Source organism: Rattus rattus, chromosome 7 (genome assembly GCF_011064425.1).
Source record: "Rattus rattus isolate New Zealand chromosome 7, Rrattus_CSIRO_v1, whole genome shotgun sequence".
NCBI lineage: Eukaryota > Metazoa > Chordata > Mammalia > Rodentia > Muridae > Rattus > Rattus rattus.
The window spans coordinates 57,191,255-57,215,623 of record NC_046160.1 but is presented as its reverse complement, the minus strand read 5'-3'; the positions used below and the strand labels follow the sequence as shown (position 1 = coordinate 57,215,623).

At 43.7% G+C, this 24,369-nt stretch overlaps 2 protein-coding genes and 1 pseudogene across 4 annotated transcripts in view; all 3 read right to left on the bottom strand.

Moving 5' to 3' along the window:
• Grin3a (glutamate ionotropic receptor NMDA type subunit 3A) overlaps nt 1–24,369 on the bottom strand; it is a 192,894-nt gene that overhangs the window by 18,690 nt on the left and 149,835 nt on the right. The window lies entirely within an intron of this gene.
• Ppp3r2 (protein phosphatase 3 regulatory subunit B, beta) lies at nt 757–2,047 on the bottom strand. Its single transcript, XM_032907680.1, has 2 exons — nt 1,357–2,047; nt 757–1,089 (listed from the first exon to the last, which is right to left on the bottom strand). Exons 1-2 carry the CDS (start codon nt 1,863–1,865, stop codon nt 1,068–1,070), a joined length of 531 nt encoding a protein of 176 aa, XP_032763571.1. The 5' UTR covers nt 1,866–2,047; the 3' UTR covers nt 757–1,067.
• Nucleotides 21,570–22,738, bottom strand: LOC116904995 (annotated as a pseudogene).

Below are 24,369 nucleotides of genomic sequence, written 5' to 3'. Positions count from 1 at the left end.
AAACTGGGAATAGTTAAGTGGTACCTTGACTGGGTAAGTGTAGTAAGAGTTTATTTCACTGTTCCGGTTTTGGGAGTTTTAGGTGGCTTCACTATAGGCTTCACTATCTGTGAAGCAGTAGATGCTGGCACACTGGCATGAGGTGTTCCAGGGACATCTTATACTCTGTGGATTGACAATAGTCTAAGGGGCTTCAGAGAGCTAGTAAACTTATGGAGACAAACTGTAGTATTAAACTGACTTGTTCCTTTTCATGCTGTGCTATCTACCATTGCTGATCCCAGGCCACCAACAAGAACTAAGTGACTTGCTGAGAGAGTTGTGTCACATTACTTGTCTAGAATCAACAAGTTCTGGCACTTCTTAGGGTACTAGTTTAAGGATTCTGGCACTCTGAGCTGGATGGTACTGTGGGGGAACCATCCTGGGATAAGACAGCTCTTGACTTCTCTGTTAGGAACCAGATCTGATTCTCAGAAGCAAACCAAACCGATGTTACTAAGTTTCATTTTGCTTGGAGTCTGTATTTCTCATCATCCATAACAATAGCATTTCCGCCCTGTGGGAAAACAGACTCGCCCATTCTCTCCAATCAGGTATGGGATGAGAGGACTCTTTCTGGGGAGGATGTTGCTCCATCTGACCAAAATTCTGCCTTTTCTGACCCCGAAATACTGCAAACCTGCTGAACCAAGCCTGGTGGGCTAGCCATTTGATCCAGATTTAGCCAATTTCACATGAACACTGAGGCTGGTGGGCTGAAGCACTGAGACAGAATCTCCCGTTCAGACTTCTATCCCTCAGATTGCTGGGTGCGTCATGGAGAGTCAGGGTGCATCTCGCTATGGAGTTATTTGTGCCCAGAGAGAGATTAAAGGATGCTAGGCAAAGATACATATATTTTTGCTAGTTGTTACAACAGGAAGTTAACAATCTTTTTGTTAAAAAGTCTGAATGCCACAGGTAAACGAAAGGAGTTCCTAATACTCCGTGAGAATTGTCTTCTCCCATGTACACAACCTTGAGAAAGAAAGGCACAGATGTACACCTCTCTTATTTTTAAGCTTTTAGTCTTCTTGACCGTGATCTCTAAAACAAAGAAAAAAGCATTTATAAGAATCATTTCAATGTCTGATTTCCCTCCTTGCACCCCACTTTCTGTAGTCATTGAGAGTTGAATTAATAACATTGCATGGATGATAGCGGCAGAGAGAAACACTTCCGGGTTAGTCGGGCAGACAGCTGGATATAGATCTTGAGAGACAGAGAAGAAAGCTAACTATGTTGAGGGGAGCCCTTAAACAAAACAAAACAAAACAAAACAAAACAAAACAAGCAAACCAGCACAAAACTCACACAAACACGACCAATTTCTTGTGGATCTCCATGGTTCTGACCACATCACGGAACTCTTCAAAGGATATCCGGCCATCACCATCCTTATCCAGGACCAAGATGCTTTTGTCCACCAGCTGCTGCAGCTGCCAGTCCTTGAGGTTGTTTCCCACCATCATCTTAAGCACCTGGAAGAGCTCCCCGTTGGAGATGAAGCCATCATTATCCATGTCGTAGATTCTGAAGGCGAACCTTAGCTTCTGCTCTTCGTCACCCTTGACGCTGAACTGGGAGGTGCCCACGATGAACTCGCGGAAGTCCACTTCCCCGTTGCCGTCTGTGTCAAAGATGTCGATCACTCGGCCCACCAGTGGATTCTGCTGCAGCTCAGGCAGCGACATGAACTCGTCTACGCTCAGGGAGCCCGATTTGTCCAAGTCCATCTTCTTGAAGCTTCTGCCCAGCCTTTTAATCTCGTCGTGGTCGAAGTGGGTGCCCATCTCAGAATGGTAACTGGCCTCATTTCCCATGGCGAGGCAGTGGGGCTGACAAAGGCAGCGGAGGGAGGAGACAGCAGGGCAGACAGTGCTACCGTTGGCCTGGGCAGCACGCGAGGGGCACGCGGGAGACAGAGGTGGGCAGCAGGGAGGGAAGGTGAAACTCAGGGAGAACAGCAAGGCAGGAAATAGAGACTGGAATGGAAAGAGGGACACACTGGGGGCTACCCAGGCCAGGGAAAGCAACTGGGCTGTCCTCTCCAATGCGGTTTCCCTTATAATTTCCATCTCTGCTGGAAATTATTTTCTTTTTCATCTCCTTTTTCCCAAGAAACGTGAGCCCCCAGGGAATTAGACATATCTAGATAATTCACATAGCCTGACAGACATTATATACACGACAGACATATGTTAAATGACTCGGTGAAGGTAGCATCAGACTGCTGCTTCCGTTGCAGGCCTGGTGTAACTGCCAGATACAATGATAGTCCAAGCACTGTGAACTTTTTCAGGACCCGAGGTTCAGGAGATTCTTAAGAAAACAGAATTCCTTACTCAGGAGTACAGACATCAATATGAAAAATTGAGAAATTAAAAATAAAAATCTTATTAAAGGCGATAAGAATCACGGTTCCCTAGAACATGCCGCTGTTGCTGTGATTTATCTCCATGATTGTGGTCTGGTGCCTGGGGCTGGCTGTCCCACAGAGCATGTCTCGATCTTCTGTAGTCTATCCCGGGAAGGTCTGTGTGTGCAGCTTACAGTATTCCCGTCCTCCTCCCTTGCTTCTGCTAGGTTTGTTCTCTCAGCCCAAGTTAATCTTTCTTTTCTTTGGAGTAGTAACTCCGATTCTCAAAACTGTATAAAAAAAAAATACATGTGGTCCGAGAACAATCCAGTTGGAAGGGACTTGGGAGAACTTCAGAGGGCCTAAATCAAAATACGGAAGGCAAACATACACTTACTTCCAAAAAAAAAAAAAAAAAAAAACCAAGGGCATAGCGTGTCTTATGTTCTTTAGTTTAGGCGAGGATCAGCTGGAAGGTTAGCACCGTGCTGCTGCTGGACTCTTACTCCTCTGAAAATAAAAGCCCCACGTTAATACCTCCTTCTATAAGTTGCCTTTGCCATGATATTGATCACAGCAACAGAAAGCTAATTAGGCATTAGTTAATTTTACAGACTTTAAAATTTTTAATTGTGTGTATGTGGAGGCAGGTGCATGGGAGTGAAGATGTCCATGGAGGTGAGAAGAGGAGGGCCTTGGGCCCCCTGGAGCTGGAGTCACAGGGAATGGTGAGCCAACTGTTGTGGGTGCTGGGAACCAAACTCAGGTCCTCTGAAAGAGCAGTGCATTCTGTTGCCTTTAAAAAGCAAAACAAATACCCGTCACCCAACCTAAGCTGCGGTGTTTTACTGGAGATGCATTTTGCCTTATTTGCATGTGTTATAGCTGCTCAGAAAAACTAAAAGGGCATAGTTTGTGTTAAAAAAATTTTTATTTTTGTAACGTTAAAGAGAATCACTAAGATGACAAAGCTCTATGTAATCTCGGCACTTGGGAGACCGAGGCAGGAGGATTAGGAGTTCTCACTCGTGAGTTACACAGTGTGACCATTCCCAGAAGGGCGTGGGTAGACATCGCCTTAAAGTATCAGATGTTGAAATGATGGCTGATCTTGACTCTCCCCAGCACCCTACTTAATGCCCCTTCTAGAGCACCAAGATTTTTTCTAGATTGGGGGTGGCGGGGTGGGGATAGGCAAGTCCCGAAAGGACTTGATGTTAGTTTTATCCTATGAAAAGCAAATTGGGTTAATAGCACTCGGTGCAGATCCATGAGGATTAGGGCTGAGGTTGGCTAGTACGTTCACTGTTATATTAGTCAATATTATTTTTATAGACTCTGCTACTATAAGCAACATCTAAAAGCGAGAGTGTCTGGCAGCCCTGGGTATGTTATCATACACGTGCATTTAACAAACGTTTGTTAGAAAAGAGCTCTAACAGATGCTCAGTCACCTGCACAGGCTTTAGTGGATATAACCTGATACATTTTCTGGTGTAGGTCATAGAATGAGAGTGAGAACAACCTCTGACTTCAGCATCCATATCAGGAGCAGCACTAACCTTTGTCCAGAAAGTTCCAGTAAGAAGGCTGGGCCCATTAACCCATATCAGGGGACAGATCTCTACCAGAGAATTGCAGACTAGTTCCCTGAGAACCACCTCCCTCACCCCCAATGAAGGAACCAGCCCTATGGCCACCCTACCACAGGGTGAAGTTCCGACCCCTGTGTAAAGTCCCCTCTTTAGGCAACCTGGTGGGCTCCCACTCCTGGGAGGCTACCATATTGATGCGGAACTTAGTACAGACACCCAATCGGCATAGCGCACTACAGCCCAGAATTCCTGGACTCAAGTGATCCTCCTGTCTCAACCTCCTGAGTAGCTGGGACTGCAGGTGTGTACCACGGCGCCCGGCAAGGTCAAGTTCCTATGTCACATCAAAGGCATGTGTGAAGCCCTGAGTGGTCTTAGGAAAGGGTATAGAGGTGGTGGCCAAGCTACAGAAGTAAAGTTAAGAAGTAAGGGACAAAAAGCTTGGGGGTGGGGTGTAGTGAGGTACAGCTAGGGTTGGTAGCCGCTCAGAACACATGTCCACATGGGCCTGTCCCTCCTCCCTAAGCTGCCTTCTGTATCCAGCAGAGGTGAGGAGCACAAGGGTGCCGGGCATTGAGGGTACAGGGTAGGAAGGCCTTTCGATGGTAAGAAAGCAGAATCTAGGGCAAAAGCTACCCCACTTTCATGTTCTAGGCCATGGAGAGGGGGATCTTCAAATGTAGGCAAGCTAGAGGAAGACATCAGCTTTGCTGAGTACCACCTGTATCCTCTCACTTGGCCAAAGAGGATGCAAAATCACATTGTCTGCTCAGGACCAGGCGGCTGATGAGAGAGATGTGATGAGACACGAGGCAGATAGGACTTGGTGTTCCCTGAGGGACCCAGACGAGTCTGGTAGGCTAAACGAGAATGACTCCCAAAGGTCATTTGTTTGAATACTAGGTCTGGCCTCCCGTACACATATATGTTTGAATTCTTGGTCCCCAGTTTGGTGGAACTATTTGATTGGGAGGAGTGGCCTTGGTGGATGAGATGCCCCTGGAAGCAGGGTTGAGGTTTCAAAAACCCCATCCATTTGCCGTGTGCTGTCTGTCTCCTATCATGGATCAGAGTCCTCTGCTGGTCCTGCTGCCTGCGATCTTGGCTCCATCATGAGCTCTAACCTTCTGATGTTGTAAGCCCAATTCAATGTGTTCTTTGGTAAGCTGCATTGGGCATGGTGTTTTGTTTCATCAATAGGAGAGTAGCTAATATAACAGGATGGGGGTAGGGACTTTCATTCACTAACAATGACAAACAACTGACTCTTATCACACATTGGGTGTGACTCTATTCCATTCAGCAAAGAGTAAGGAGTCCAGGTCAGACAGTATATCTGCCAAGCGAGACAGACCTAAGGAGTCAAGACAGTTTCATTTTGTTAAAAATGATTGTATTTTATCAAAAGTTGCGTGTGAACTAGAACAAGTTGAAAAAAAAAAAGACAGAAAAGAAAGAGGAATGGAGTGAAGGCCAGGTGGACTTCATGGACGATGGTTACATTCTGCTGCTGCCCACTGCTCTACGGACCTCCCGTCTTTGGCTTTGACTCTTCCGTTAGCCTCCTAGGACTTCTCATTTCTGGTGTGCTACCTCAACAATGGTCACCAGGCAGCCACAGGTTCCTTACAGCCTTTCCCTGCATAGTTCTTTGGTGTTTATTGCTGTAAAGGAGCCATCAGCCAGCTGTAATCTGTGTGTGTTCCCACGACGCAGAATTGATGCCTATAACCCCAGAGCCAGGAAGGCAGAGACAAGAGGATTCCTGAGGTCTGCTTGCCAGCCAGCCTAACCTACTAGGTGAGTTCCAGCCCAGTAATAGACGACATGTCAGAAAGGAGGATGATGCCTGAGGAAGGACACCCCAGGCTGACTTCCGGCCTCCAGCCATATCCATACATGTATCCACCTGACTGACCACTCAGACACATGCACATACCTACTGCAAGTGATTATTGTGATGGGCCGATTAGGAGGAGAAATGAGAAATGTTTTGTGAGGGTAAATTCAGTCACAAGAATTAGCTGATTTCACGATTGGATAGACACTGTTGGGGAGATGGTGCCACTTCATTTAAATGCTCCCATGTACAGAAGGATTCCTTTTGGTCCCTACATTATAGAGAATTCAACGCCGTGGTGAAGGCTAGAGTAGTCAGTCATTGTGTGGTTGAGTTCCCTCTTGCTCCACATTTCCTAAACTTTGTAGTTTGGCACCATAAGGAGATTCCAGCCATTGCCTCCGTTTTCTCTAGCCACTCACTATTCTTAGACATTTCCATGGAAAACGCCATTTGTTCCTTGTTCTGTGTATCACCACGGAGTGTGCAGAATGTAGTAAATTAAAAGGGTGGATTGATTGATTTGGAAGAAACCGGAAACCGGATGCCACTTCTCTATCTCCTTTTTTTTTTTTTTTTCCGGAGCTGGGGACCGAACCTAGGGCCTTGCGCTTGCTAGGCAAGCGCTCTACCACTGAGCTAAATCCCCAACCCCGCCACTTCTCTTTTAACAAGGCGTTTCTCCTTAGTTTCATTTCTCCTCAAGGATTTTCAGATTAAGAGCTACGAGACAGTCACGTGCGTAAGTGACTGAGACAAATATCGGAATGAGGCATGCGCTTAGTCTCTCAGGCCTAGAAATTTTGCAGGAAGCCCTGAGCCTCTCCCGGAAGTACTTCCGGTGCTGCCCGGAGCCACACGTAGTAGATCGCTATATTGCTGTGAACCGCAGTGTCCTGTGAGGAACTGCAGCTTAAGTTGTAGCTCAGGTCGTGAGCTCAGTTTGTTTTTGAGTATCAGGTTCTCAACCACAAAGCAGGAAAGAAAGAATGAAGCCAGAACTTTGTTGTAGAAGATACCTTCCGAGGGGAAAGTATCTAAAACACATCTAAAATGGCTGTAGCATACCATGAGCACTCGCCGTATTTGTCTATTTTAAAATTTTCTTCCTCCCTCCCTTTCTTTCTTTCCTCCATGTTTTCTTTCTTTCTATTGCAATGTGGGTGCTGGGAACGGGACCTGGGTCCTCTGGAAGAGTAGCCACATCTAACCACTAAGGCATCTCTCTACATTTATTTATTATTAATTAATTAATTAATTTATTTATTTATTTGCTCTGACTAATGCCTTTTATTTTATTTTAATGTCAACTTAAATCCGTTCAACAGATTATACCGAACATACCCTACATGCTGGCTGTGTGCCGCCTAATGGGCCTTTCTGTAGTTAAGACAGCACGGTCCTTGGAGTAACTGAGTATTGCCACTGAGCAATCTAGTTTAATGAGCATGTTTTAAAGGTGCGATACTATTTACTTAGTCTTTTTATATTTACCATGTACGTTCGTCAGGAGTGGTCTAGGAGAGGCCAAGGCTAGCAGATAGCCTTTCTGGAGGTGGCCTACCTTTTTTGCATGACTGTGATGGGTGAGCTCTGAGAGGCTAGGTCCCAAGAGATTTCACCTCAGGATTGCTTCTTGCAGCTGATATGCCTTTCCTGTCACTATCGCACAGAATAACAATTCCTGGGCATCAGCCCACCTTATTGGACAGATTTCCTGCAGATCAACGTAAAGATGAATTTTCATGAATTAATGATGTTTAGATGAATTAATGATTTTATAGGGTTCCTGATTTGATTAGAATGATCCTAGGAAGAAAGTTTAAGAGGTGGTTTTGGTTGTTTTGCTAGAAAGATGTAATAAAGTTAGAATCAAGAATAGAATGTGCCCACTCCTCATAAATGGTAAGTAAAGGCTGCATAATAAAAAATACAATGAGCTTTCATAGTTATACTAAAGAGAGACATAGGCTTGGGACAAATTTGTGATCAAGGAAAACTACTCATTCAAGGTCAGATCGAGTGATGAAGTCACAGGTGTACACTATAATAAGACAAAGCCATATAAAACTATTGTTTTGAACATATAAGGAACATACAGAATGAAACACTACTTTGAACTTAATATCAACACTACTTTGAACTTAATATCAACATGCTTTTGTAACTCCCATTTTTGTGTAACATTTTATCTATGAGGTAATTTTCTAAGAACTTTTGTCTATAAAAAGGCTAGAGAAAAGATATAAAGATGGTGGGTTGGTGACTTGGGGGGCTCTGCTCCATCCATCCACCCATCCATCCATCCATCCATCCATCCGTCCATCCATCCAAATGTCTATCTGTCTGTCTATATGTACGTGTGTAGATATATGTGTTTATATGTGAGCATGCATGAACATTTGTGGAATTGCTTGAGACAGGTGCCTGGCCTGGCTAAAGTATGTATGTGTGTGGATGTACATGTATCTGTGCGTGTTTGCCTTTTCTTCCTCTCTGGTTCGCAAAGAGTTAACCAGCCTGGTCAGTGAGGGGTTCCTGTCTGTCTGGTCAGAGGTGGGAGCAATAAATCCTTTACCTACCTCCTCAAGTTAAGCAACAGGTGTTAAATTGTCTCAAGCCATCAGCTTCTGGCCCCAGAATAAGGAAGAATCAAGAAGAGTGGATATTAATGCTAAATAACTTTTATTTTGCACCCCCAAAACCCCACCCCAGCAGTTGCCTTCCAGAGAGAGCTGCTCAGGCAGGCTCCTGGCATATATTCAAGAGGATTAGAAATCACATGCCTGGCTTTCTTTTGTCATTCTGGGGAAGTTTTTAATATAAGTTCTGACGTGTATAGTTTTAAATTAAGGTTTTAGTTATTTAACAATCCTGTGACCTCTAGCAGAATCAAGTCTCTGATTCACAGTTCATTTGGAGCTGTGAGATGACGATTGCTGACTCATAGACTCATTCCCTAGATTAACTCAGCTAGGGCATGAAGAGCAGGCTCAGTGCTTAGCACAGAATGGGTAGAAGTGATCATTTCTGCCTAGGGTCGACTTGCCTGAATATTCTAATAGACTATTGGAAAGCTGATGACTAGTTCAATATGTGTGTTTCTATGGATGCAAGTATTTCCTGGGCAGCTAATGGGCAAGGCAAATGCAACAGGTGCAAAAAGCAGACATACAGGATGTACCCATCAAGAAAATGATCACATTCTGACATACAAAGGAGCTCTATGCTATGTACTGTAGGTGAGAGATACCCGGTACCCAAAGAGTCCATTCAAAAGGAAACTTTTATTGGGAATGCTACAGCAGAAATCTCCAGGAGTAGAAGAGGTTAAGTAGGTGTTCTTGGAATAGGTGGGCATTCCAAACAGAAGAAACTCCATGTGCAAAGGCACTGGAGCAAGGGGAACAAGCAGGTAGCAGGGACCCAAAGAAGACCTGCATGTCTAGAGCGGGGAAGTCAAGGGACAGCAATGGTATCAGGTGGACTGGAATGAGGCCTGACCATGCCCCAGGCACTGAAGAAAAGGCAGTGCCTATTCAGTTATTTCTTACAGGCACATTGATCATGTTTCAATGTACAAAGCCCTGGCGGACATCCAGAGGCCATTCCTGCTCAGAGAGACTATGGACTCCTAAATGAATTAAAACATAAGAGAGTTGTAGCAAATCGAAAGGGAAGGTAGAAGATGAAAGATACCATCAAATGAATGAAGTGTTCTTTTTCTGGCAATAAACAGACATTTTTTTTCTGCTAGACACGAGGTAGGTAGACAAGTGTCACAGCTGTAGAGGTGGGAAACTGGATGTCACCCAGGTGCCTTTGGGTGGGTTGACTTTCAGTGCTGGAGCTGGAGTCCCAAATAAAGAAGCTGGCAGGACCATGCTCCCCCTGAAACCTGCAGGGACACTCTTCCCCAGGCAGATCTTCTTCAGAGACAGGATAGGAACTTCCAGCAGTAGGGCCCAGTGGGAGGCCTGGTCACTGGGGACAGGGTTCTTAAAGGGGTTAAGGAGAGATCTATCCCCTTTATCCTACTTGTATCTAGGCAGGAAGCCAGCAGACACATCCCCATCCTAATGTGCTACCTTACCATAGACCCCAAAGCAATAGGGGTGACGTATGATGGACTAAAAACCTCCGAAACAGCAAGTTCAAGCAAAGTTCTTCTTTAACAAGATGATCGCCTGAGCTGTCCTGTTACAGCCATGCAAAACCTACTAGTGGACAAGAGGACTTGGCTGGCAGTTGCTTAAACCCAACCTCACCTCACAGTCTGTGCTCCCTGTGGGTATCTATTTCACATGGTCATCGTCTTCTGATTGGATACTAGGCATAATCGGGTTGGGGGTCCACCTCACTATACTGTAACTAAATTATATCAAGGTAGGTTTCATACCTATATTTGTATCCTTTGTGCAAACGAGACCCCATTCTGAGGTACTGTGGCTAAACCCTCAGGATGCAGCATCCCTTTGGAGAAAATAGTACACTCCTCAGATCTAGGCCTGAGTTCCAATTGCTTGGAAGGACAGAGGTAGGAGTTGTAGCAATGATGCTCTGAGTGGGACTGCCCCAGCCTCCTTGGCTGACAGCTCTATGCTTAGATGAGACATCCCTGTTAAAGGCCACACGGCTTCTCCAAAACGCTGTTTCCTTGTCTAATATATCCCTCAAATTCCACTCAAACTGCTCACATGAGTGTCCTTAGGACCCTCAGAGGCTGACCCATCCTGCCGCTAGTTCATGGGGATCACGCCTTTCTGAGAGGCAAAGCCACGTTTTTTTTCCTGATATTTTGTAGCACCTCACTTTAGCCACTAGATGGCATTTGTTCCCCACCTCCATGCTTTGCTTTCTCCAAGCTGGGAAATCTCCAGAACCTGAAGGCCAGGGCTGTCTGTACAGAAAGTAGATGAGGGAGGAGTCCTTACACAAGATGCCCCACAGGCTTCAGTGCATGGAAATCTGCAAAGATGGAAGGAAGGCTGTCTCTCACAACAGCTCTAATCAGTTTGAGCACTGTTCAGGCCTGCTAGTTGCATAGTAAATGACATTTCATAAATATTCATTAGCTGGAGGAATTTAGGAGAAAAGCAGGAACTACTAACAGTATGTGGTCTTGGGTGTAATTTATGCCTGAGCCTCTCTGGAATGCAAAAGAGGACACCCTTATTCCACAAGATCTGTTTATTCGCTCATTAGTGAGGTGAAGGCAACACTTGCTGGATTGCCTTTCCTTCTGTCAGAATCCAAACCACACTAACAGAAACCAGCAGAGGAGCAGCCCCTGTCTTTCTGCTGATGTGGGGTGAGGGGAAGAAAACCCTGAACTGTGGGCGGAAGGCTTCCCCCCAGAGCATTGTAGGCAATAGTTGTTGTTATTTGTCTCTAAGTGTTTTAAGTGCTGTTGTTTGTATATAAGTGCTATATGGTTTGTATAACCTTTCTTCATGTTTTCTCATGGAGACCTGGATGCAGAACTGTAGGGGCGGGGACAACTGGAGCATAATGTAAAAGCGTGTTCTGTCAGCACACAGCCAGGTGGAATGCTCAGAATCAGGGACTTTGTCTCCCCCCCCCCCATGAAAGTCTTCAGTTTTACATGGAAGCAGTAGGTAGCCAGCCCTGGAATTGTGAGACATTCGTGACCCACGCTTGTCCATGTTTGGAGATGTGCAAATGACTCCTAGAGTCAGGATAAGACAAACAAATGCAGCCTCTTACGGAAAGTGGTCTGTTGTTTACCAAGCTGGTTTTTTTCTTTGCACAGTCTTTATTTTCAATTGCAGCATTTATTTGTTGTTGCTTTGTTATTATTATTATTATTATTATTATTATTATTATTATTATTATTATTATTATTTAACTTGTAGATGCGCTCTTTCTGTGTAGCCTAGACTGGCTTCAAACTCACAGTGCCCCTGACTCAGTTCTTGATTCCTAGGATTTTAGGCCTCTCCTACCACCATGCTTGGCTTGGGCATAGATTTTACTCAGGGAAAGAAGAACATTGATTAGGCCACACATTTCCACAGTTTCATTAACTAGACTGCACTCGCTGGGTCAAAACCCTGGCTTTGAGGGGGAAAGTCTGAGGAATTTATTCATTAGATTTACTTTTTCTCTGTGCGTGTGCATGTGGAATGCACACCTGCCAAAGCACACATGTGGACGTCAGAGGACAACCCACGGGAGTCTGTTCTCTCCCTCTGCCATGCAGTCCAGGGCTGGAACTCAGGTCATCAGGCTTGGCAGCTGTCAGGGACAAATGGCTACCCGTGGTACCAGTTAGCATACCAAAGTGTCTGCTGGCTTCAGGCTTCCTCAATATTACAACTGCTGTTGGCTCTTCTCAGCCCTACTCACCCTTGCCCCAAATTTCTCCAGCTCATGGGCTTCCCCCACTCCCTCCCCACCTTCTCATTCCCACATAACTCTGTCAAGTACTCTCTTTTGTTTTCCTCTCTTAGACTCTTTCTTCTTTCTTCCTTTTCTCTCTTGGTCCTATGTATGTATCTGTGTATGTATGTATGTATGCATATATGTATGTATGTGTCTATCTCTCTATCTACCTGTCTATCTGTCTGTCTATCTATCTATCTATCTATCTATCTATCTATCTATCTATCTATGTACATAAGTATGTGTGTATATGTCCATCCATCCGTCCATCTGTCTGTCCGTCTCTCTGTCTATCTATGTCTTCTCATGGCCCAGGACAGTCTGCTGGCCATGTTTAATTTACTGCTTTCTCTCTTTGATCCCTGGCTATCTTCTGTCCTATAGCTACAATAAACACCTTCCCGCTCAACGTACCTTGGAGCAGTTGAGTCCTCAGTTTATACATCTGGTGCCAAAATACCAGTTCCTACAGCAGCAACTGCTGTAACCCACTGAGCAATCATGATGGCTCCCGGACCTGAAATTGTGTAAGCTGTCTTACTTAAGCACACAGTAGTAAGCTGGGGGTCCACCCTGATGTAGTAGTCCCTTTTAGAGCTGAAATCCTTTGTTATTTTAGAGTGTGCTCTGTATGAAGCCTACAAGGATGGATGTTTCTGCCTTAAGGAGGTAACAGGGATCCACAAAGCAGGATATAGGAAAAGTTAAAGACTTATAATCAGCTAGTGAGTTTAGCCGTGTCTATCTACCATGTGGATTGGGGAAAGTCTCCCCCTGCAATTTTAGAATCCCCGAGGCATGCCTAAGTGAGTGATATTTTTTGGGGGGTAGGGGTAGGTATACTTGTTATTTCATGCTTCCAATGTCTCATTTCTAACTTGCCTGGGTAGGTTTTATTATTATTATTATTATTATTATTATTATTATTATTATTATTATCTCTGGAGGCTTCACCTCCTCTGAATCTGAAAAGGCAGCTTTGATCCTTTCTCCATCTTCTGTGACTCGTGACCTTATTTTTGTCACTGTTCCCACATGACTTTGTTTATTCTCTCTCTCTCTCTCTCTCTCTCTCTCTCTCTCTCTCTCTCTCTCTCTCTCTCTCTCTTTCTCTTCTCATTTCTATTCCTGTACTGGCTGCACCCAGAAAGCCTGGGACACAGAGGTTCAACATGTGTGTGCTGATGGACAGACAGACTAGTGGATGCATGAGTGAATGTCTGGGTTTGTTTCAGAGGCCAACCAGGTGAAGGGGAAGCTTTTTGCAGACTCCTTTCTTCCCACCTGGTTCAGCTTCCCATCATGAAAGGACACAAGCACTGCTTTGTGCTTCTTTAGCATCCCAGGAAGCGCTACCTGGATAGGTTCCACCTGACCTTATGCTTGGCTCAAATATTAAACCTAATTACTTAGGCTATTAGAAAGGACGAACTTAGCTGGTGAGGTGGCTCCCTACGTGCTCAAGTTTTCAATTTAAAGTAATCTGCACTCATTAGCTCTCTGCCTCACTATAACTTTCAACAGGTTGAATAGCGGACGGATATTTTAAATGGGAAGGAAGGAAGAGAGATGAGAGAGGCAGGAGGGAGCTGAAATGTGACCTCCCTGTCGAGAACCAGAGAACACTGCCTTAAAAACCCACCTCTCTCACCGTCTCAGCCATTGCTTTTAATTTGCTAATATATTAAAGTTTAGCTGACGCAGAAGCTTTGAGATGTGACTTATGGGATCTCCTTTGATTTTCAATGTATAGTTGGCTGTGTTGATTCCTTCCCTCTTTGCTGTCATCAAGTGCCTTGCAAGAAGAAAATGCAGAACGGGTCTGTTTTGCCTCAGGAAATAGAAGTAGACAGAAAATGGGGCCGGGGCACAAAATCTCAGAGCTTGTTCCTAGTAGCATTCCTTTCGAGAAAACCCCACCTCTTTAGGGTTTTACAACTTTCCAGAATAGTACACCAGCTAGAGACCCAGTGAACGAATGCAGGAGCTCATCGGTGCACTTCACGGTCAAACCATAACGTGGACTAACCCTTTGCCCTCTTCCAAAGAAACGGACAGGAGGGCAACGTACCTACTAGACCTTTGTTTTGTTTTAGCGGTTATTAGCATAAACAAAGGCACGGTTTGTTTGTGGTTTTGGGAAGTTAGTCTGGCTCATGGACAGAAAGGCTGGAGGGTAGCTGCCTTAGTATCTTCTCTGTGTTCCTGTTTCCTTAGCCTTTAGCTAGTTGGGCCAGCATTTCTCTAACAATTCTCATAGGAAACTACTGCTTTTTTTTTTTTTTTTTTTTTGACGACTACATGGATCTTTTATTTAAGATGAGGAAACCGGTTCAGAGAAGTTGCAAATGTCACCTAATTGGCTCCTGGTGGAATCCAGACAAAAGTATAAGAACTGCCCATACTCAGCACCATCCACCCTCAGGCGTGATGTTTACGTGTGACATCTCTTACTTCTAAGCGGGAAACGCAATAACGTATGTATTTTCAGAGGGAAGCAACTCAGAGAGGTGATGTAATTTGCGTTTGGGACATCTCAATGCACCTTATTCTTGATGCGGCCATTTCAATACCATGGTTATTTTCACTTTTGTACATACAGAGAGTGTTCCTAAATAACAAGCTTCAGGTTTCAAAGTTGCTTCCTAATAAACGTAACAGACTGTCACTTCTCACTTCACCCCTGCCTTGAAGACCCATCCCATAGAGGATAGCATCTGAGGCTTAGAAGGTCAAGGATAGGGAAGGATGAAAGGTTGAAAAGTCAGGGTCGGGCTAGTGGTCAGGAAGATGTGACCTGAGAAATGGAGGAAGCCCAGGCAGGCAGGGGTTCCAGTTGAATACTCTGCTTGATAATAGGAAGTTGGAAGGTAGGGAGGTGGGAGCCCGGGGGCTGGAAGACACAATCAAAATATAATGTAATGAAAACAACTTAAATAATAAAAGAAAAATGAATGAAATTAAAATCGAAACACCGAGGAGTTTAGTAACTTACTTTTGTAATATTTTATAATATACGTGTTTCCCTCAGTCCCAGGCTAGAACTCCTTTCTCTACAAAGTTGAGCCTCTTGCTTGCTAACTTCTGTTTCCTTTAGTCCTCAGCAGCAACCCTCGTATTCTGACAGATGCCCTTGTGGTAACAAGATAAGCATCCACCTGAAGCTTGATAGGTCAAGTATATTTCCCGAGCATTTAAGGCTGCCTCCTTGCAGTGCTAATAGAGCCAGGATGATCTTTGGTGAACTTGGCTTGTATTTCTCTCTCCTTCCTGACTAAGGGTGGTGGATCTTCGCTTGCAAGCTGATCTACCTGAAGGTCTGTGCTGCTGATGCACAGACGGCCTCATCCCTTTTCTTTCTGTCACAAAGGGGTATGCTAGATGACCTCCTCTCTTCCAGATTCATTTACACCCTTTTATCCCATCCTGATTTGTGTCCTGGGAATTGACTTCCAGGGACCACATAGATGGATTCCTTCCCCTAGACAGGTAGAAGACCTGAGAGTTGGAGGGCTGGCAGGGAGACAGTGAAAGGGTATTTGCTCCCCAGCTCTCTTATGGTGACGCTAGGGGTATGGGCAAGCCCCTAACTAAATGGCCATCTCTACCTTCTTCTTTGTGGTACTGGGGAATTGACTTGAGCATTTGTCAAGGTCTCCTCCAAAATAATATCAAATGCCTCCAAGTAAATGGTGAATTTCTTAGAGAACCTCGTACTTGCTAGGCTCTGAGAATGTCTCTTCCCATTTTCTCCCTACAGCAATGGTAATAGTAGCCTCTCTGTATCTAATCTTGGAATTGTGCTGACTTCTTTAAACAATGTGGTCTCAAACAATTTTCTTAAAACTCCTCTCTGTCTCTGAGGATGCTTTCTGCTCTCTGCCAAGACCACTATTTCCTCTTCCTTTCAGCCTCTTACAGTTAAAAGGTGCAATTATTCAAAACATTATTTAGGGAAGACGTGCAAAGAGGGGTCTTGTCATCCATCGTGCCTTGGTGAATTTGGGGAGGTTGTTAAACTGTAATCTGCTGCCTTCTTTCCCTGGTTCATAAAAAAGAAGTTTCACAGGACTGTTTCCCCGGAGTTCTTAAATTCACTCAGGGACTTAAAAAATTGTACTGTTTTCTGCTGAGTCAAAGGAAGATGAAGGGAGTTTATGCCCTGCCATCTGTTTTCCTCAGTAGAACTGATCAGCAATGAGTCCACGGTGGCAGAGCACGGATGGGCTGTGAGGACTGTAGAGACCCATCTGAGGTCAATTTAAACCTTTTCTCTGAGCGTCGTCAGAGTCTGACCTGGAGAGCCAGACTTGTAGCATTCTGGGTGGCTCTAGGGGGAAGATAAAACCTTGGATTTTTTTTCCCAAAATGAATTTATCTTCCAGAGAAATTATAGCACACAGCTCTGGGTTTATAAAGAGATGGGAGGTAAACAGATCAAGGTTCCCACTCAAGGCCAAATGTGAATATCCAACTGCCAGAAATGGAGGAGCAAAAAGATCTTTCACAATTTCATACCAGCTGACCACATAAATCATTGTCCAAATGCAGACATTTTTCAGATCGAAAGACTACGTCTAATTACTTTGAGGGGAGAGACATTGACTGAGATTGTACTCAGAACAGTAGAGTGTGAGGTCAGAAATAAACTGAGGAATATTTTCCTTCAAGGTCAAAAGCACTTATAGAAAAGTGCAGTCAAGAGCATCTGTACTCTGTGCTGTCGTGTCCTGTGCCTCTGTTCTGGGATGTTGTGGAGAGGGGTGGAAGGGAGAGGGAGAACATTAAACCCTTCTTCCACTGTGACTCACTAAAACCACTTGAGAGTTGGAGCTGAGCTGATGTGGATGAATTGACTTTCCTACGATCCTGCTTCTCTGTATAAACACACTGTTGCAGTGCAGGGCATTCAGTACAAAGAGTAGGTATGAGAAGTGCTAACAGCCAATTTTCTTCTACTTTTTTTTTTTTTTTTTGGTCTGGGAAAGCATTGCAAAACAGGACAAAAGAGCAAACAGAACAGACTGAGAACCACGTGTGGGTGAAGTGAGCAAAGGGAAACCCAGCAAGTGGGGGTCCTTTACAGAGGAGATCGAGTGGAGCCAAGGAGCAGAGGACTGCTTGTGTTTGGTAACATAGTATCTGTGGGTTGTACAGGATGATTCTAGATTGCAGTTCTTCAAGATGAATATGCTAGTCTGTGCCCAAGGGTAGAATGAACTGCTATTTAAATGTACACGGTGAACGTCTTATAGAGCTGTTTGTAATTGCATAGACAAAGATATTTCATAGTGTAAACCATCATCAGTTAGAACAGTGGTTCTCAACCTTCCTAATGCTGTGACATTTAATGCCGTTCTTTATGTTGTAGTGACCCCAGCTATAAAATTACTTTTGTTTCTACTTCATAACTAATTTTGCTACTGTTGTGAGTTGTAAATATCTATATTTTCCTATGGTCTTAGGTGACCCCTGTGAAAGGGTCATTTAATACCCAGATGTGTTTTGACCCACAAGATGAGAAGCACTGCTTTAGAAGGAATGATAGTGCTATGCACATTCATAATATTCTTAGACACTGGTGTCGTCTTCCTTCTCTAAATACGATATTACCAGAATTATCTTTTACTCTATGTCTGAAGTCCCAGTTAAGGGCATATCTTTCCTCTATTCTTTTCATTTCGACTTCCTTCTCCCTTCCAAATTCAGTCAACCTGGAAAGTGAGTCCACATTGTCTTAACAAACACAACTTGATCTGAGAATTGTTTCTACCCCAACACCTCCAGATGACTATGCCAAAGATGTCTAAAGACCTTTCCTCCAATCTGGCTTGTTAAATATCTTGATTAAAGGCTGCTGAGATGGCTTAATAGGTAAAAAGTGTTTCTCTCACTATTGATGACCTATGATAAATTACTAGAACCCATATAGTGGAACGAGAGTACAGACACTAGCAAGTTGTTTTTTGACCTCCATATATATATATATATATACTATATATATATATATATATATATATCCTGTCATACATGATGAGTGTGCATTCATGCAAGCACACACACACACACACATACACGCACACACACATACACACACATTAAACTAAAGAAGCAGTTATAGGAAAAAACAATATTTTTGTTAAAGAAGTATTGGTATATTTTGTGTATTTATGAATAGCCTATTATTATTTGTGCTTAGTTTTTGAAGTCTATCTTTTTATGTCCTATTATTTTGGCCTTATTTTAAAATGTTGATAAATTTATATAGCCCTGGAATACTTACAGTGAAAACTCATAATTTTATTATTATGTCTGGACATATTCTTAGCATTTTATTTTTAGATTTATTTACTTCAAGCATATGGGTGTTTGCCTGCATGTGTGTCATATGCATGTCTGGAGCTTTAGGAGGTAAGAAGAGAGCATCAGATTCCCTGGAATTGGAATTGGATGGTTGTAAGACAATGTGTGGGTGGGAACTGAACCCAGGCCCTCTGGAAGAACAGCAAGTGCTTTTAACCACTGAGCCCTCTCTCCAGCACCTGCTCAATAGTTTAGAGGCTTTAACTGACTTGATTTTACCATAATCTATGAAGCATGCATTACTTTCAGTCAGTTTACAGAAGAAGGGGTGGCTCAGAGTGGCCAAGGACCATGCCGAGTATTTCGCAGCTGGCAGAACTAGAACCCAAATCTAGGAAGCCTCTAAAGGCCTCTCAATTACCTATGCTCTATGGAGAACTAGACACTCATACTGTAGGAGAATGTCGACAGAGGCTGAGGTCACTGTGGCAGGGCCCTTAAAGAGGAAAAATCTTGATGATGGTGAAGAAGGAGGAGGAGGAGGAGGAGGAGGAGGAGGAGGAGGAGGAGGAGGAGGCAAACATTTATACATTTTGTAGTATAAATGGCTGGGGCTGGGTGAGATGAGAGAAGTAACTTTCCAGAGTCTCCAGGGCACGTGTAGAGGAGGCTGTTGGTTGTCTGTTCTACGTTCATTCAGCTGCCTCCACTGTGTCAAGGCAATCCCTTGTTCAGGTCTTCACCCTCCTCTCTGTGCTAAGTGCTGTAAGGTAAGTTGTGTCATTACTGGTCCCGGAGTTCTGATTGGCCTAATCCGTTATGCTATTCACATCGTAACGACAATGATTGGTTTAGACACAGGCGCATGCAATTTTCATCAACAAACTATGAAGTAATTGCAGCTCTCTCCAAATGTTTTTCAATGAATAATAGGATGTTCCCTCTGATTAGAGGAAGAAGAACAGGGTTTCTGTTATTTACCACTTACGATATCAGGTTTCTTGTTAGATGCTTCCACAAATGATCTTTTACTCTCAGGAAGAAAACACGACCCGTTTTGTCAAACCCTTTCTCAGATGGAGAAACTCAGATCCAGGAGCGGCTAACCGGCTCTACGTGACAGATTGAGCATCCAAACATGGAAAGACATAGTTTCAGACATATCATGATTTGTGCTGTGTGTGTTCACAGCAAAATATATTTAGGATTTATGGGTATATATTTGACTCAGTCTTCGAAACTGTGTTGAAGTGGGGCTAGGCTGCGGGTCCTCAGAGCTGCGTGTATCAGGAGGCTTGGTTTGTCGAATGACTGTCTGAAATGGCAGTAGCCCGAATGTGAGCATGTGACCAGGATGTGGCATTTGTTTGGTAATGCTGTGCTGGAGACTATGGCTGAGAGCCACATTTTGATAATGCCTTACTGTCAAATTTGAATCATTTGGAGATTTTGATTTAAGTCAGTGACAGACACCAGAAACAGGCAACGCCAAGTGACAGTTATTTAGCTCGACTCAAGCAGCTGACTTGCTTTCTTTCCAGGCGGCATTAACTCACTGGTATAAGCTCAGGCTTATTTCCTTTAGGAAACGCTGTATAAATACTCAACAATAGGGTTAAAATGTCATTGATTATCCAGAGGAGACATAGATTTTCATGTAGAAATCACTGCTAAGTCTGGTATTTTGAAAAGAATTATTATTAAAAAAATTTAAAGTCAGACTTGCCTGTTCTGATTATGAAGCTTCCCAATGCCTCCACTTCTTCTGTCTCCCCCCCCGAGCCAAGTCTTACTATGTGTCCCAAACTGGTCTTGAGCTTGGAATCCTCCTGCCTCAATGTCTCCACCTCTGTGGTTACAGCTATGTACCCTTATGTCTGGCTTCCCCATCTCTGTGGTCACAGCGTTGTACGCAGCCATCTTCATTTCAATCATAGCTCTAAGGAAGATCCTATGTGAACTTAATCATTGAGGGCTTGATTGTTTTAACTTAGCCTCTAGTTGGAGTTCTTCTTTTTAAAATAACTTCTTCCTCTTCATCGGTCATTTACTTAACTACCATGCACGTTGTCTCATCTCACTTACCGCCTGCCTGTATTAGTGTGTCAGGAATGCTGTAGAGATGGACACAAGTTGGAGGACATAAAGCAACAGGAACGTATCCTCTCACATTTTAGGAGTCACCTCCCCACAAATAAGCAGGAAAAAAAAAAAGAGAAACAAACAAAAAAACCCCTGAAATGCAGGCGCCAGTGGGATTGCCTCTGAGAAAAATAAACTTTCTCCTGTTTGCTCCTTTGCTGTTTTCTTGTGTCTCTAGTCCCCAATCTCTGCTCCTTCCAGCAGGTAGACCTCTTTCCCTGCGAGCCTGTGCACCTGGCCTCCTTAGAATGATACCAGCCATTGTGTTTAGAGCCCAGCGTGGCCTCATCTTAATTACTCTTTCAAAGACTCTTTTTGCAAATACGGTCAAAGCCTTAGGTCCTGCGTAAACATGGATTTGTGGGACTGTTCATCGCAGTGCACTATGAGTATCAGCCCTGCTTTAATCTCTGACCTTTACCCGTGCTTAGATTCTAGTTTCTTGAATATATTTCTTCTCATACAGTATTTTCTTTTTTAAAAAAAATCCCAGAAATTTATTTGATGTTTGATTGAATACATTTTATATAGAAAGATTGGGATTGTTTGTGTCTGGAGTCCCTGGTAAATCTCCGAACCATAAGGGCGCCAATCCAGAGACACCAGAAATAGAACCTGCAAGCTCAAGTTTAGGACCGCTGGTTAACATTTGTCTCTGGTCAAAGCAAGCCATTCCCTCAAAAATGCTTGAGGTGCGAGAGCCACTATGTGAAAACAGCTGACACAGGGAGGGCATTTCTGTTCTGGCTTGTTGAGAACTTAAATACTTGGAAATAAAAATATTCAGCTTTGAAGTTGTCAATACTGGAAAACTTTCAAGTCTAGGGTTTACAGCCAGTAAGGGCTGCTTCGTACTCCTTCAATTGGACTGTTTTCCAAAAGGTTAATCTTCAGCTTTGACTTCCATGTCTTCTGCATCATCATCTCCACCTACGTCTGCATTTTCTCTCTCAAGCCATTCCAGCTGCCTTGCATGTTCAGTCTCATCTGTACCTGTGACCCCTTTGGACTCCTTCTGAACATTGACCACTCCCCTCTTCTCCTCAGTCTTCTCTTTGATAACTGCTATAGCCTGACTGAGGACAGAGAGTCCTTCTGTCCTCTCTAGGGTCATTGTTATCATCTCATACCTGGGTGGAGCTATTAGATTAATCTTGAAGGGCGTGGTTTCTGTAGAACAAGTCAAACCTGCCCCCAGGAATCTTTTTACATCAATGCCTTCATAACCATAGCAAGCTACTTCAATAGCTGCTCAAATTTTGACAGCTTGTGGGGTCAAATGCCTATTTGATATTGTTAATGAGGACTTCCCTTTCATCTTCATTCAAATCTAAACTATCCAAGATAGATGGGATTGAGACTGCGTGCTTCAAGGCATCATAGGCATCATAGCCAGGTCTCTTGTACTTGTCATCGAAGACTCAGGTAGTCCACTGGAATAGGCTTTCCAGCTGCTCATCCTTGGTATAGTCTAATACCCCAGCAACATGGCGAAGAATGCTAGAAACAGTTTTGGATCTTGTGAATTTGTCTTCACACTTGATTGCTTCCTCTGGAGAAACTCTTCTTTTTGACAAATCTATATATCCCTTTTCTTTATCCATTCTAATGACAACTACACACTCATTTCTGCCAATTCTGATCAGTTTGTGGAATGAATACGTTGTCTGGATAACTCACTAAGAAGAATCATGCCTTCAAAGTTATTAGATTCCAGCAAACTGACATAGGGCCCCATTTCAGCAACCTTACATTCACCACCACTGCATCTTCCACCTCAGGAAATTTGTGTTGATAAAATCTACAACTCAGACCCGGCATTCTGAAGAGTATGTGTGAATCCTGAGCTAGGGTCCCGTGCCATGCTCCTTAATGACAACGATGAGACTTGGAACCCATACAGTACTTTCTGATCATGGTTTTTCCTTCCCTAACTCTTCCCAGACCTTTCCCACTTCCCCACCCATCCAACCCCAGGCATTTTCTCTCTCTAGAAAAACAAATAGGTTAAAAAACCCCACTACCACCACCACTACCACCACCACCAACGACAACAACAACAATGGAGAGGGAACACACTCTCACACACCTTAAAAACACAGAACTATAGACTGTTATACACAAGCAAAAGAACAGTAAGATAAAAATGCCCAACAAAGCAACAGGAGACAGTCTACAAAAATACCATTGAGTTTGTTCAATGTTTCCCATCTACTTCTGGTCACAGGATCTACCCTTAATTATGGCTTATGTATCCAGTAAACTCAATTGGAGGGAAATAATTTTTTTCTCTGCAAACTGTTGTCATATGGGGATAGCCTCTTGGTTAAGGATGGGAGCTTGTGCCCTCACTCCCCCTCTCATGTGGCTTAAATCTGTGCTGGCCCCATGTGTGCTGCCACAGTCTCTGTGAGTTCCTACTGACCTGTATTTCTTTTCAGGTATGCTGTTTCTCTGATTTATCTACTTGACTTCCTGAGTGCCTACTCTGAAAATATAAGACACTTTTTTTTTTTTGCCCCTGGAGCTCTTATAGTTTATTGACGAGATATATTGAAAAAATACTCTGATTAAAATTATGTTTAAGGCAGTAATGTTTATGTTAATACTGAGTGCTATTAAATGGTATGAGATATATGAGATCATAAGGGGAAGTATGGTTTATACTAGTCAGTCTCTGTTGGGATTTGAGAAGAGGGATACTAGCTAAGAGTTTGTTCTCTCATTGACTCTTCTGCTTACTTAAATTTTTTTTTTTGTAGCATTGGCATCAAATCAAACGCCTTGGACAAATTAGGCAGGTACCGTATCACTGAACTACATCCACATTCTTTTTACCTGGGATTTTGTAATGTGGAGACTTTAATTGAGCAAATGTCAGTGGAGAAGAACTTTGGCAGGGACAATAGCAAGTTTAGGGAACCCAAGGCTGGGAAGCCATGGATTTATCTTCATTCTGAGATAAACATGGCACAGCTGTGCTGAACCAGAAAGTGGCATAAGAGAGGACTGAGAAGTGATCAAGGCCAGGTATTACAGGGCACGTTGCCAGTTCAGATTTTGTCCCAGTGAACATGGCTGTCAAACAGAAGAATGAGTTGCCATGTGGAAGGCAACTAAAGGAAGGCAGGTGCAAAACAGACCTCTTAGCAGACATCGGCAGTGAGCCAGGTAAGGGGTGACAGTGTGGACAGAGTGATGACACTTGAGTTGACGATAGATGGCTGTATTTGAGACCTATTTTGTAGAAGGTGTGACTTGTTGGTGAATGGAGAAGGTGGACAGGAGAGGCAGTAAGCACCTACGGCAGTCTGTGGAATGTACGGGCCGGTGCACAGAAGTACCACCGCCAAGACGCGAAGCCCAGGAGGAAAAGCACAGCGAAGGAGAGCATTAAGGCACAGACTTGTGGCAAGTGAAATTTGAGATGCCTGCAGGATATTGGAGAGGAGACATCAAACAGGCAGGCAGAGGAGCTGTATTCTGTTGGGAACGCTTGCCAAATAGAGGTTATTTGAGCAATTATTGGCTTTAGATGTGTTCTTCTTTTTAATGTCAGGATGGCCTTGCTCTTGTTTATTTGGCTCTTCCCTTTAGAGTATTTGGGCCATGGCACTGGTTACAGTTTTCAGTCTCCTATTTTAATCATTCAAATTGTGCCGTATTTTGCAAACTCATTTTTA